Source organism: Oculina patagonica, chromosome 5, assembly GCF_052425735.1.
Source record: "Oculina patagonica isolate OP01 chromosome 5, crgOcupat, whole genome shotgun sequence".
Classification (NCBI taxonomy): domain Eukaryota; kingdom Metazoa; phylum Cnidaria; class Anthozoa; order Scleractinia; family Oculinidae; genus Oculina; species Oculina patagonica.
Genome location: NC_135762.1, coordinates 17,024,802 through 17,040,017, shown reverse-complemented (window position 1 = coordinate 17,040,017; position 15,216 = coordinate 17,024,802). Strand labels below are relative to the sequence as shown.

The window sequence follows — 15,216 nt, the reverse complement described above, 5'->3', positions numbered from 1 at the left end:
GTTTCTGTCGCTATAAAAAGTACACTTGTCAGCTGCAGAGGCACCACTGGACAGTTTCTGAAAAGCAACCTGTATAAAAGAAGAGTAATACAAATTATAACTGGCAAACAAACTGCACTTGAAATCTAGAGGTCTAGGTTGTAATCCCTTACTGCCACAAGATTGAGTTAATGTTATGGCGTGAAAAAAAAAAAATGACACACGACTGTGTTGTGGGCAATAGTGGGCGGGGAATGTACTGTCAAGGCTTGGATATACCCACCGACTGGATTAAAACCCACTGGATGGGGGGCCTCGGCACACGGCGCCATGCTGAGGGCAAGGAAGACATTCTTGCTGGAATAATTACGTGGCACCAAGTTAACCCAGTCAGATTAACAAATGTCCCCTCCCTGACGGGCTCCAGCACAGGGCTGAAGGGGTGCCACGGGCAGCAACTTCCCGCCCACAATTTTATTTAAAAGTAATTTAAGTGCATTATTAACCAGAGTGAACAATAATTAACTTAGGGCTTAGTAGGACCTCATAACAGAGAGATACGACCCATAATGATAGAATTACTGATAAGTGCTTATTGTAACAAGTTAAGAGGGTGAGTGGGAGACATAACGCTTGAAGCGAAGTACAAACTTGCAAAACTCAGAGAAGGGTGAAAAAGATTACTCACATGGCATGTTACACTTGAATAGCACTAACCAAATAAGGAAAGGAATGTGCAGTTGAGGTCGCAGAGATGAATGCGACCTCATCTGCTCAACTACCAATGAAGGACTGAAGGTCATGCAGACCACAAGATCTTTTGGGGGACCAGGAGTCAAGCATTAACAAGGCTGCTGCCTAAGGAAATTTTAAGGGAGCCCTTCAGGCTCCTAAAACTGATAGTTAGGAGCCCAAGTCAAATTTCTAGGAGCCCAGAATAAATTAGACCTTGGTAAAGTGGAGTGTTTACACGCAATCTCTCAAACCATGTTAAGGGATGCACCATTAGAAAAAAGCGAAGGGGTGAGGGGTACTTTTTCCCAAAATAATTGCTGCAAGCAATTAGGGAAACTTGTCTTTAAAAATGCTGCATATATGTGTTTGTGCCAAGAACAAATTGCACAATGTAAGAAAAAATTCCTGCACTACCCTATGAGACCAACAATTCATTTACAAGGAAAATAGCTGGTTAATTTCAACTTAGACCTATTTATTTATCTTTCACATTCGTAGTACTGACAGTGTTTACAACTATGACTGAATGAAATTAAATTGTGTTACAGTCCTTTTAATTCAAACTAAATGGCAATTTTGCAGAAAGACATAAAAGGAACAAATTCATTTTTTGTAGTTTAAGTCACTACTCTTTTAAAGTTTCAATCTAAATCTTCTATAAACATATTTGTATCAATAGAAACCATAATATTCCATATTTGTTTGTAATCATACTAACATCAAAAACATATTCATATCTGGTGTCAAAGACTTAATGCAGTTATTGTTCTTTTCTCTCACAGAAATTATCAAGCTGTAAGGGAGTTTGAGTATTCTCCCATTTAAAATTAACAGTCACACTGACATCACAGTTTTAGCACTGCAAGGTTCAGTCTTTGGCCTTCACGCTCTTAAGAGAACTCCAGGTTTAAGCCTCTGGATGCTTCTCAATCCAGTCTTCACGTCGTGTTCTGACACTGTGTTCCCGCCAGTGCTTGACAGCCTTGGCTAGGTGCCCAGATTGAACAAAGGCTTGGACTCTCTCTGACTTGTTCAAGCTGTGATATTTGATTGAAATGCGTAAGTTGTTTTCCAGTGTCTTAGCTGCCAGGCTGGAGCGCTGAATGGTCTTGGTGCGATTCATGGAGCTGAAACCTCGTTCACAAGCTGCAGTAGACAAAGGCCAGGTCAACACAATTTCAGCAATTAATAAAAAGTTCGGAAAATCATCTTTATGTTTTTTGAACAGAACAGAGTAGATGTCATTAGTTGTCTTGTGCTGCATAACACTGACAAGACTCTTTACTCCATGCCACTCATTGTTTACTAACTCTTCGTTAAAACCAGCTTTTTTCAACGGCTCTCGGTATCTGTCAGAGATAACAGAGAGCTGGTCATCACCATAAGATGCTAACTCTTCGGGATCTCCAGGCCAGGTATCTGGATCAAACACTGAAGACGCCTTGATCACAGGATCGTTGAATAGGTACTGAAATCGCTCAGATGTGCTTTGACAAACTTCATCTACAACACTCAATTTGACCTTTTGAAACTGCGAAAGATCACTGTCGTCTCTTGTAAGTGCAATATCCCTGAACATCTTTTTATTTTTTATTCATTCATTCACAAAAACAATAACACTTATTACACGAAAAGAAACTACGAAAAATATTACTTACATTTACAACATACAAGAAAGAAAAATTAATGTCTTGCCAGAAGAAAGCAGAAATTTAATTGAAGTGAAAACTTGGTGGTGTCTGGTCTCAGACCCAGATTTATGGCGGCGTGTTTTGGATAGTCTATCGTTATTAGGTTAACCTGTTTAAGTTTTTCAGTCAAAGTTTCCCAAAAGGCTGCTACTATTGTACAGTTCCAGAACAGGTGGATCAGGTTTTCGGGATGGTTGGTACAAAAAGAGCAGTTTGGGTCCTGCTATATATCAATTTTTGTTAGGAAAAGGTTCGTTGGTAAAATACGATGAAGAAATCTGAATTGGAAGTTTACGAGTTTTGTGCTTTTTGTGCAACTAGCTGCCAGACAATAGGCACTAGTCCAGTCAGCAGAACATCTTTCATCAGATTTAATACTGTCGTTCCATTTCTCTTGGCATCTTAAAGGTGCGGTTCTTTTGGAAGAGAGGAGCTTCTGGTATACAACTCTGTTCGCTTTATCGTTCTTAATAAAAGTCTCGGAGAAGGTATCTGTGCTACAAGATTCTTTGCCAAGACAGTTAGAATTGTAATGGTGCCGAAGGGCAGAAATAAGGCCTAGATACTTTATAGGTTGTATTCGTATATTGTAAGTGCTGATAAGATCTGCAAGAGGGAGAAAACTGCGCGAGTCCGTCATTAACTGGCCTACCTTAGTAATTCCATGCAGGAAAAGATGTTTGTAGAAAACCGGTCTGTTTTCGATTCTAATTAGTGAATTATGCCATATGTGTTGTTCCAGAAATTGCTGCTCGGTTTTGATTTTGTCATCAAAGTTAGCCTCTGACGATGTTTCTAAAATTTCTTGTAGAAAAGGGTCTTGGACCGATATCGACTTTGAAATGTCACGTTTATGTAAGTTGCATCTGAAGACTAGTTTGCCGCCATACTTCCCAAGTTCAAGTTCCAAAAATTCTTTCCATTTTCCGCGGTTAGAGTCGTCAAGATATTTTTTAATCCAAACAGTCTTGAGCGATTTGGTAAAAGAAACAATGTCAACCATTCTTAAACCTCCGTTTTTATAGTCGTTTATCATGACACTTCGCTTAATCTTATCACCCTTGTTGTCCCAAAGGAAGCTGTAGAAGAGATCGTTTACTTCTTTGATAATTTTATGATTTGTCGCCAAAGGGGCTAGAATGTACGTAAGTTGAGATGCTGCTAGACTTTTGATTACTTGGATTTTGCCGAGTAACGTTAGCCGGCGATATTTCCAATTGCTTAAAATGTTTCTAATTTTGTCCGTTTTTTTCCTATAATTTATGTTTAATGTGATGCTAGGATCAGTAGAAAGCCAGACGCCGAGGGCCTTAACTTTCTTTTCTGGCCATTTAAAGAGGAAAAAGTTTTTCCTTATTTCCCACCATTGATCCAATCCATAGAGCTTCGGTCTTTTTGCTGTTAAGTCTGAGACCAGACATACTTCCAAAAGTTTCGATCGTCCTAAGTGTGGCGGATAATGACTCCCTAGTGCCGTTAAGAATGAAGGTTGTGTCGTCTGCGTACTGGCTTATTTTGATTTCTGAGTTGTTTACATGTATTCCTTTTATGCTCTTGTTCGATCTGATTGCTTTAGCTAAGATTTCAGCAGATAAAATAAATAGATAGAAAGAGGGCAACCTTGCCTAACGCCCCTTTGTATTCGGAAAAAACAGCTCCCCCAGCCATTGTTTAAGACACAGCTTTCGATGTTGTTGTAAAATGTTTGGAACCAGCTTATCAGAGAAGGGCCAAACCCAAAATACTGGAGCGTGCGCTCAATAAAAGACCATTCAAGCGAGTCGAAGGCCTTTTCAAAATCTATAAAAAGCAATAGCCCTGGGATATTTTTTTGAGAAGTATGGTTAATGATGTTATCTATCAATCTTATGTTTTCTCCAATAAATCGACCCTTTAGGAAACCCGTCTGGTCGTTGTTGATAAGTTTTTGGATAACCGATTTTATTCGATTTGCAATAGCTTATCACCTACTTCTTTCAGAAAGGCCTTGCCCTTTGGACCATCGGACAACTTCATGTCAAGGCACTGCATTTCAAACTTCAGAAATTCGGCCTGAAACACCTTACTTAAATGCGCAGCTACCTCTGCAATGTCCCATACAAAACTTGTGAAGAGCAACCCTTTGAATGATGTCAAGAACTTGACTGAAAATGCTGCTCGTCCCTGCCTACCACTAGAACCAATGCGCATCTCTTTTGTGTTTTGGCAGTGCATCATGAGAGTTCTGTATCCACGAAACAGTACTTGGAGTGCCGTCTGGAGATACGGCAACCACCTAGCTCCAAAAACATTTGTTGGTTTAAAGATCTGGTCATCAAGTACTTCTGCTTACTCCTTTAATTCCCTCAAGGCCTTGGCACTGAAGTGATATTCCTGGTATAAACTGCGAAGGGTATCGCGGACTTTCACAAACTCTGGGAATTTCTCTAAGCACTTGACAACTGCTAATTCAAGTTTGTGCGCTCCACACCAAAAACCCAAAAATGCTGTATTTTCTTGTCTCAACAACCCCACAACGCCATTTTTCTCACCTGTCATTGCGGCACCGCCATCAGTTCCTAAACCTGTGGTTTTCTCTTTCCACGTGACTGGATCGATTTTGGTAACTCTTTGAAAACAAGAATCCACCGCCTCTAAGTAACCTCTTCCAGTTCCAGCCTTAGGTTCTTCAATTCCAAGGTACACAGTTGCTGGTGTTCCAAGTGACTTGTCTAAATAGCGCACATACATAATTGCTTCCTCAATGACACCATGATCTGTACTTCCATCAATCATTAAGGAGAAAAAATGACAATCCTTTAAGTTTTCTGCGAGATCATCTTTCATGACAGAGCTTATATGGTCAATAAAGTCAGTACATGCAGATCGGCTCAAGTACGTTTCACCTAGCTCTACTCCATTTAATTTTTGGAGCATGCAGAGACTTTCATAGTCATCTAATGGCCGTTCTAAAGCTGATATGTAAAAGGCTGTTTTGAATTTTTTCTCTAACTTTTCGTCTTCTTTGTCGTAGAGCTGTTTACAGCACTTATACATTCCAGTGCTTTTTGGGTCCTTAATCGCTTTTTATTTCATAGGTACTGAGATTTACTCATGGAAATCGTAGCGAGTAAAAATCGTACTGATTCAGAGCTTAGCCAATCAAAAACGCGAACGATAGAATTTCACTAGTGAAAAAACATCGTTCGTCCAATCAGCAACGCGAACGATAAAATTTCACTAGTGATGAATGAACGTACAGGGTTGCACGACACACAACAACAGCCATTGCACACAAATCGCGGGCTTTGAAAAATTACAACAGAAGAAAGATTTGCTTCCAACTTGTATTCTATTGATGAGTTCAGTCCAATTAACGTCAAGAAAGCAATAATCGTTTTTTACAAAACTCAACAAGATGTATACACTACTCGAGACGACTTGGGAAGGCGAGGAAAATCGAAGATAACTCCTGTTGAACTCAATAATTATTCTTTCCTCTTTGAATTTAAAATCTCAAGCTAAAGAGCGATAAAGACGGCAATGAATACGAGCTTTCTTTGCTTCAAAGATTACTAGAATACTGGTAAGTAGGCTATGGAATTTTTTAACAGTATATTCATTGAAGGGGAAAACTGTTTGCCATTTAAAATCTAGTCAACAAATGTATCGCGAGTCGCACTCTGCCATGCAAGATGGAAATGACTCGGGCATTCAGTGAATTCTTCCTAGCAGTTAGTGACCTCTGCCATTGTTAATAGACACTTGACTTTAAGAATGTGAAATTCTAATTTCAAGCCTATATTTTTTAAGACAATTTAGAATTTAAAATACCTTTGACCATTTATTAGCTTTGAATCACTTTTCGCCTCAACGCCGTTTTGTGTACTTTCGCTCGTTTGTAATCATGGCACGAAAAAATCTCAGTACCAATAAAATAAACAAATTACACCATGGAAAATGCTTTGTACGATTTTTATTCACTCACTGAGTTGTATCAGAAAACTCACTCGTTCGCTACGCTCACTCGTTCGTTTTCTGATACTACTCAACTCGTGAATAAAAATCGTACGCGCCCATTTTCCATGGAGTAATCTCTATTTCCGCAGCAATACATTTTTTGTGGTTCAGACTTGCCTCATGCTTCTTGAGGGCTTCAAGTTTATAATTGGTTGTCCCAGTACTCTTTGAAAATTCACTTTCATTTGATGCAATCGAAGGATGCTTTGAGCATACACCACAATACATGGATGTTACTGCTGACCCCGCTGGTTGTGCATTGGGATAAGGAGCATCAATAATGAGTGGCTGTCCCGTATCTTTTTTTAACATGTTGATACGTACCCAAGGATGAGCCTGAATCCATTTCCACAGAAACGACCTGGTACGTTTTATCTCGTACTTCTTACGCTTGTCCATTTGAATTTCATTAGAATCATTGTCACTTTTCCTCTCCTTTTTCATCTTCTCCTCTTCTTCAATCTTCTTTTCCTTTTCAGTCCATTTTTCATACTTAAGTCTCATTTCATTCTTCATCTCCCTTTTCTCCTCTTTTCATCCTTTGTCTTCATTTCATTCTGCATCAATCTTCTTTTTATTCTTCATCTCCCTTCCCTCCTCAATCACTGCTTCATCTTCTACCTTCCTCTCATCCTCCGTCTTCTTTTCTTTCTTCGCCTTCAATCCATCCTGCGGAAACTCCAGCTCACCTTCCATCTTCTTTTCATCCTCCATTTCTTTTTCCTTTTTCATCTTCTTCGTTCTATCATCCTCCACTTTCATTGGCTTACTTTTTGTGTGTGCTTGCTTCTTTTTTTTTCCTCAAGACAAAACGACCTTTTAAGGGGGGGGGGGGTGCCTTTCTGGTAGACCCGTCTGAAACTTTTTGGAAGGTTTCATCTTCGGCATTCTCTTGAAAAAGAGGAACGAAGTAGTTTGGGACATAGATAGCATTTGGGCGGTTGTCCAGTCCGCCTTCCCTTGACCAAAGAATGTAAAAACATTCGTTTTTCAGACACCGTTTTCTGCCTTGCCACGTGGTTTGACCAGGCCATGTAAGAGAGGGCGGATACCTTCAGCACAATTTGGGTATATTGTAAAGATCGGCCTGCAAATAACTGTCGCAAGTGCCATAATGTGAATTAAAGCGGACCACTGGCCTAACTGGCATCCCCCAATCGCATCGCTCTTCACAGCAGACACACGACTGCAGCTGCGCTCCCACTCTGCAATTCCTGGTTCTTTAAGGGCAAGTGTAAAAATTGTTACCTCTCCAAAGGGGCAACCAGATTGTTGAGCCTCCCTAAATCTTGGATGGCTTGCGTAGTAAGCAGCATTTTCAAATAACTCAATAACCGTTAGAATGCGAAGAATAATGGAGTATTTTGTTGTACCCACAAGGGAGAGAGAAACAGCATGAAACAGGCAGTTGCCGTCCCCAATAGCTTTACGAGCAATCACGTTAACTGGAACATCAGATGGAATCAAAGACTGTGCAAGTATGTCTTGCTCCAGTTCTCTGTACCTCCGGAAAGACTTATTTAGTTTCAGTTGTTGAGAGTACTTGGCCTTTAAATCGCAACAAAAATCTGGGGTGTTGGGTTTAGGGTTAATTAAAGCTTCTTTCAACGCTTTTAAGTCGTTAATCTGAAAAAAAAATAAAGCCAACTTTTTTTTTAATCTCCACCCCGCTTCTAGCCTATCTATATAATTATAAGACTTTATAAGATTAATCAATTTAACTTATATTTCCCATTTCGATTCCGTTCTAGCTCAATTTCACCCTACTTCCACTAGTTTTAATTATTGTACTGACCGTTTCATAACTTGATTTTATGGATCGAAGCTAGACCACCGGTAGTACGCAATGCAGCGTTTCCAACAATTTCCACACATATTTCGTTTCGTGCAATTTTTGACCTCCAAATGAAGACTAGTTTTAGTTCAAACATGGACTAATAAATGATAGATAAGTCGCCAATGCAATTACTAAATCTAAGTATACATTATGATCGAAAAACTCATTCCTTATCAACATCTTACCGATTACAAGCTTACGGTCTATTGTCAGAAGGCTCTACAGCTACGGTTACGGTTTTTGGGTTCTATAAATAATAATTTTCTTGAAAGGGTTTCAAATCGTTATCAAGATTTTATGTTCAGAAACTTTGTTAATTCGGCGAAAGCGAAAAACGAGATAGAACCTCCACATACCTTTTGACAATTTTCGCGGGAAAGGGGTGCATATTCACGTGCAATAGAGTAAAACGGCACAACATTGTTCACTCTAGCTTTCTTTATTTTTTAATTAAAAGATATCACTGACATTAAACGACACGAAACATCATACCACACTCGACTGTTGAAATTCTCTCGAAAATTGACGATCTTCATCGCATATCAAGCTCGTAGGATAGCGTAGGGTCATATCCAAATCGTCGTTCTTTCGGTTTCCAGAAATATAAGCTATCAAATCGGCTAAACAGGCAGAAAAACGAAAGCAAAAAAACCTGCCCCATCTGAGTGCACGAAGGAATGTCAACAGAGACAACAAACAGCCCATAATTTTGCTATTCCATATTTGGGGATCGCATCTTGTACCCAGTCTCCAACTGCTAATAAGACTCCAAAATGGCTTTCCAAGAGCTCGTAAACCTTCGGAGTTGAACAACATTATGCTGTGAATTAACCGCTTTTACATTTACGCAAAATACATAAAAAGTTTCACTACTTAGAGTCTGTCTAATGGAAACCGAATTTATATGAATGTAAGAGCTTCAACGCCGTAATAATGATAGGTTTTAGGCTCCCGTGCGGGCTCCTTGTACAGAAATTTGGTCGCCAACGCAAGTAACCTAGGCGCCCCTGGCGACCGGGCGCCCGTTAGGCAGCAGCCTTGGTTTGATCTAAATTGTGCTTAAGTTTCTTTGCCGATCAAAAGTCAATATCTGTGCGAGGTGCATAGGAAACTTCTTAAATAGCCTTTGGTATCAACCAGCTACATTTTACTCGAGTACATGATAAATAAATAAAAACTTTATTTAAGCGTCAATGTTTTAGCACTGTTGTGCTAACTGTGGACACTATAAATAAGTAAAAAAACATATATTGAATTCGGGACGACCGAAGACAAATCCATCAAGTGGCAGGGAGGTGGATTTGAACCCAGGACCTCCCGGTAACAAGCTATAGCCTTTCGTTAACACGACTCCATGCTTCAATATTAGTCTAGTGGGTTAGCAAAATTATCGTTACACGCCGGACAAAAGAACCAAATTTGGCACACTAATTAATTTAGTTAATTTTTATCTATAAAAACACAAAAATTACAAATTTGATAAAACATTTCTCTCAAAATGCCGTTTTCATGGCCACATGCAAGTCCCTGACACAACAACCTGTCATATCAAATTATTTCTAAATATATTTTAGATAAAGTTGCAAAGCTTGGCAGTGTTTGGTTAAATGTTGAAAAAGTTATAAACGTTCAAAGTCGGCGCGGGCATTTTTCGCCCCCTGGTCTGGATAGTGTTAAGATTCCTTTTTTGTGATACTTTTATCAAATTGACGGAAAACGCCCACTCCAGCTACACTTTGAGGAACAGTTTGATTTTAAGTGGCTGTTTGAATGCTATTCCTGCCTCCTCCGGAATTGCCCCTATGAAAAAGTTATAAACTCGGCGCGGGCTTTTTCGCCCCCTGGTCTGGTGTGTTATTCCTTTTTTGTGATACTTTTATCAAATTGACGGAAAACGCCCACTCCAGCTACACTTTGAGGAACAGTTTGATTTTAAGTGGCTGTTTGAATGCTATTCCTGCCTCCTCCGGAATTGCCACGCACTGACTTGCAAATTATTTTCTTTCCACTTCCACCTTCAGGTTTTTAGTGAAAAATTTATTAGGCTCTGTACACACAGCCAAACCCCCAACCTGGTATGCAGCTCTTTGAATATTGTTAGCAAAGCATCATGAAAAACAAATTACTTCCTGTTAAAAAATAGTTTTTTTAAAGATGTAATTGTAATCCGGTTTTCTACTTACTTATAATTATGTACTGTCAATCTCTCTTTAGTTTCTGAGTATACTGGATAACAGCTAACTGTAACGAACTTGCTTTGTTTTAAGTAAGGAAAGGCTTCACAAAAAGGCAAATTTGTATCGCAGCCCAACAAAAAGACGTGAAATGCATGATCGGAATTGACTTTGATTGCTCCATACCTAAATTTCTACAGAATCGTAATTGACTTCTCAGAAAATGTGTACCAAATGTGTTCCAAACGCCACCGATATGCCAGATTACTCGCGGAGACTTCCCTTGTATATTAAAGAATTGGCCAACCAGTGCAACAGCGCCAAGACCAATTCCGTGTCCACTGTTCAAATGTCAATTTTGCTCTGCCCATTTTCAAGAGGGTCAAACAAATAAACCATTTCTCTGATATCCACTTCTTTATACAAGTTTATAAGTAAAGTCCATCATCAATTTGTCGCTACCCTTTGCAACTACCGAAGTACTTTTTGTGCCATCCCCTTTCTTTTGAGTGTTCTCATTCTACATGAGTCCCATCTTTTGAAAGAAAGTTTGTTTTTGGTATCGCGAAGAAGGCATTCCAGTTCTTTCCTATAACATTTACTTGAGCACCAGGCCTATATTTCTCCTTTGTTGTGCCATTCCTCGCTCACTTATTTCATTATTAAAGGTAGAAAATAACACAAAAAACTGAGCTTTGAGGGAAAGTCAGTTGGTTTTAAAGCTTATCTTCAGGAAAGAAAATACGTTGGTCACTGTTTTACGCAGAAATGAGAACCCATTCAGCTGCGTTTTATGAGGGCCTCCATGGTGGGTCCATGTCTTCTTCTTCCCAACAAAATTTACCTTGTATTCCCTCTTCCTCCTTAAAAGAATTTATTCGATTTTGGGTGATAGCTTTTCAGTCAATCCTCTGTAAGCTTAAACCAAAAAGTCTTTCCGACCTGGGTCAACTCTTCTTGCCTGGTAACCCTTTTTGCAACTCAGGTTGATACAAGGGTTGACAATTTCATGAAAAATATTCGCTAACACTGGGTTGGCATTTTAATACGTGTAACCATGTTTGTTGGTTTTCCTCTTTCATTATAAGATTATAAGCCACCACAGCTCAGTGAGACCAGGCTGTGCACAAAAAGGGCATTCTGTAACTTTATAGTTAGCCATGTTTAGACGGGTCTTCGAGACGGGTGCAACTTGATTTAACGACGACGAAACGGTTAACTTGAAATTACAAAACATCAACAACACGAGTTCAAAGCGATTGCAAAGGTCATTGCGTGACACGCTGATCACGTGCTCAATATGTTCAGTTTTGGCGCGAACAACCCGTTTCCAGTTTTTGGTAACTTAAACTCCCGAAAAATCAAACCTTTCTCGATTTCCCTCGAAGGTCATCGGGATTTAACTGTAAGATTGTTACACCAATGGTCACAAAGTTGTTACATTAGTGGTTACAAATTTATTATATTAGTGGTTAGCATTTTATTACATTAGTGGTTGATATTTATGTATTACATTAGTTGTTAGTATTACATTAGTGGTTAATTGTTACATTAGTGGGTGATACAGCCCTTGTGTTGAAATATCACCACGTAGATTAAAGCCTTTTTTCACTCCAGATCCAGTAAAACCGGCCAGTTTGAGACTTGAGATCTACATTTTGTGTCTTTTGGGAAGTCCGCCATCACGTTGATTCATCCCAATTTTCACTTCACTTCAGATCCAGCAAAACCGGCCAGTTTGAGACTTGACCATTACAGTTTTTTGTCATTTTGGTCATCCGCCATTACGTGGATTCATCCTAATTTTCACTCCAGGTCGAAACGAACATGATAACAAAGTGGTACACCAGAAACTAAAAATGACGACAATGGGCCCTTGTGTTGAAATACGACCACGTAGATTAAAGCCTATTTTCACTCGAGATCCAGCAAAACTTGCCAAATTGAGACTTGAAATTCTACAGTTTAGGGCTCTTTGGAAGTCCGACATCACGTGGATTCATCCTAATTTTCACTCCTAGTCTTAAAGAACCGAATAAGAAAGTGTTACGTGAGCCACTGAAAATGACGATTTTGGGCCATTGTGTTGAAATACTACCACGTAGATTTAAGCTTATGTTCACTCCAGATCAACCAAAACCGGACAAATTGAGACATCATGTGGATTCATCCTAATTTTTTTCTCCAGGTCGAAAAGAATTAAATAAGAAAGTCGTGAGCCACTTAAAATGACGTTTTTGGGCCCATATGTTAAAATACCACCACGTAGATTAAAGCTGATTTTCACTTCAGATCCAGGAAAACCTCCCAGTTTGAGACTTGACTTGTCAGTACAGTTTGGGTCGTTTTGGAAATCCGCCATCACGTGGATTTATCCTAGATTTTACTCGAGGTCAAAAAGAGTTATTTAAATGACAATTTGGGGCCCTTGCTTTGAAATACCACCACGTAGATTAAAGCTTATTTTTACTCCAGATCCAGCAAAACCAGCCAAATTGAAACTTGAAATCTACAGTTTAGGTCTTTTTCAGGGCGTCAGAGGGCGGTGAAACGGGGGCACAAGCATTCTGCTACAGTCTTGATGCGGAGAAGGACTGGTACTAGTCCGCTTTTCCGCTCTTGACTCGCTGTTTGGCTAAGGAAAATGGCGACTGACAGCTAAAGGCAAGTTCATATTTATTGCTTTATATCATAAAATCGTTATAACGCATAAACAAATTAATATCTGGTACTGTTCTAAGGGATACACAGACAATATCTAGCCCATTGCTTATATTAAATCTTTTCGTGTCTGTGTTTTTCTCTAGAAATATAAATGTAGTGTCGAGCACAGGCTGTTGAGCAATCGAGTGCGAATGTTTTATGTTAGCATGCCAGTCAAAAGAAAATGATAATACACCCCTGAAATACCTATTGAAATACCTATCGTTTAAATTGTGTATGCAAAATTGTAAAATGATCTTTTGTGATTCTTTACGTATTTTAGTATGCATCGAGTATGGACGTTGGTATAAAGCTTGCCAACAACATCAAGGGATTTCGGTTACTGGATAAAGCGATTTTGGAATAGAAATATGTATCAATATTTTACATACGGATCTCTGAGGTGATCGATCGTAATAAAAAAGGGTCAGAATGCAAACTTCCGAGTTGACATCCCAGAACTTTAGCATGATCGAGTAAATAGGTTACAACTTTTCACAGGACCCTGTGAAAAGCGCCCTTTTCACAGGTTTACAAAATTTGCTGTTTGTGTCAACCTGTGAAAAGCATGTTTTCCATACGTAGATAGAAGCGAAATTAATTTGCTTGTTGACCGTTCAATGAGGATTAAATGTTTTCCGCAATGATTGCACTCTCAATATTACAGTCGCTGTCCGCTCTCCGCGACAACTCGTTTCGGAAGACAAATTCTCCCTCCTCCACATGTTCAAGCCTCGCATTTTCACCGTCCATTTCCTCAGATGTTTAATTTCTGTTAATGATTTATCGTGAAATTCATCTGTAAAGTCTATGGGCATGTAATTTTATATCGAAATCGGAGTCCGCCATATTGGTCAGGGAAAGGGAAAACCCTCAAAAATCTATAACTGGTAAACAGGGCCCTGCATCAAGGCTTTTCCGCTCGAACCCGGTCGTTTCGGCGCCCTCCTCTCCTAACGCCCTTGGCTTGTTGAAGTCCGCCATCAAGTGGACTCATCCTAATTTTTGCTCCATGTCCAAAAGAATCTAACCCAAGATTGTGTAAATGACATTTTGGCTAATAAGTAGAAAACGCTTTTAAGTTCTGCCATTATAAAACGCCTTGAGTTTTTTGTACTCTTCGAGTTCTTTACCACCAACTACACCTGTACTCAGTTGCTACAAGGAACTCAGCATCCAAGTAAGACATAATAACATAGCAAGAGATTTCTATGCAGCCCTTTAGATAACATGAATTCCATAAGTAACACACCACCCAAGTATGACATGATAATCTAGCATGAGGTTAATATGCTGCACTCAGATAATATGAGTTCCATGAGGACCTCACTACCCAAGTTCATCATCATCATCATCATCATCATCATCATCATCATCATCAAAACCTTTATTTACACACGATAGGGTTTAAAGCACAATGATTGTGGGGTCGTGTATTATACTTAATATTACAAAATACTAATAAACTAATAAATTTCTAAATTACAACTAAATACTTATATACTAAATTGGATCGTATCTACTATAAAAATAATTAATTACATAACAATCAGTAACATTTAAAGTCCGCCAGCCTTTAGAATATTTGGAAGATTCTAAAGACATACTTAACTAACAAGAGGTCAACATGCTGACCTTAGATGTTAAAGCTCTAAAATGAAAACGCCACCAGAGTAAGACATAATAATCTAGCACGTGGTCGATATGCTGAAATCAAAATGTACGCTTATCCTAGATAAGCTTGATCTTGCTTTAAACAGCTGACCCAGAGTTGTGTCGGCTTTCGGTCAACTCCGTTTCCAAGCGACGCAGCTTATATTTTAATATCGCAGAAAGCTAAAATAAAACGCTTGAAGACAGAATTCTCTTGAAGTCACTCCTTTTAACTGTTTTAGATTTGATATATGAACAATTAGTGACTTTCTTCAATAAGAAAAAAATTGATCCTTTAACTGCTCGAGAAAATTTCATCCCCTCAGAAAAACGTGTGTAACCGGAGTAACAGAATAACACGGATAAGATGTTGAAAATGATAAACATTTTTCACAATTCAAATTAATATTATTCACATTATCCGCTTCCGTCATTTTGCGTCACC

General features: G+C 39.0%; 2 protein-coding genes across 2 annotated transcripts; both read right to left on the bottom strand.

The window, feature by feature from the left end:
- Positions 1–1,621: 1,621 nt before the first annotated feature.
- LOC144655030 (zinc finger protein 862-like) lies at positions 1,622–4,622 on the bottom strand. Its single transcript, XM_078515250.1, has 2 exons — positions 4,377–4,622; positions 1,622–2,302 (listed from the first exon to the last, which is right to left on the bottom strand). Exons 1-2 carry the CDS (start codon positions 4,620–4,622, stop codon positions 1,622–1,624), a joined length of 927 nt encoding a protein of 308 aa, XP_078371376.1.
- Positions 4,623–4,733: 111 nt separating this feature from the next.
- LOC144654519 (zinc finger protein 862-like) lies at positions 4,734–5,441 on the bottom strand. The gene has a single exon (XM_078514671.1). It carries the CDS (start codon positions 5,439–5,441, stop codon positions 4,734–4,736), a length of 708 nt encoding a protein of 235 aa, XP_078370797.1.
- Between the last annotated feature and the right edge of the window lie 9,775 nt (positions 5,442–15,216).

Bases quoted from the DNA above. Each gene is read 5' to 3' on its own strand.
- LOC144655030 (XM_078515250.1), bottom strand. From the start codon at position 4,622: ATGATGCACTGCCAAAACACAAAAGAGATGCGCATTGGTTCTAGTGGT. The intron at 2,303-4,376 runs GTAGGTGATAAG...GAATGAATAAAA, and splicing joins GCAAGGCCTTTCTGAAAGAA to AATAAAAAGATGTTCAGGGA.
- LOC144654519 (XM_078514671.1), bottom strand. From the start codon at position 5,441: ATGTATAAGTGCTGTAAACAGCTCTACGACAAAGAAGACGAAAAGTTA.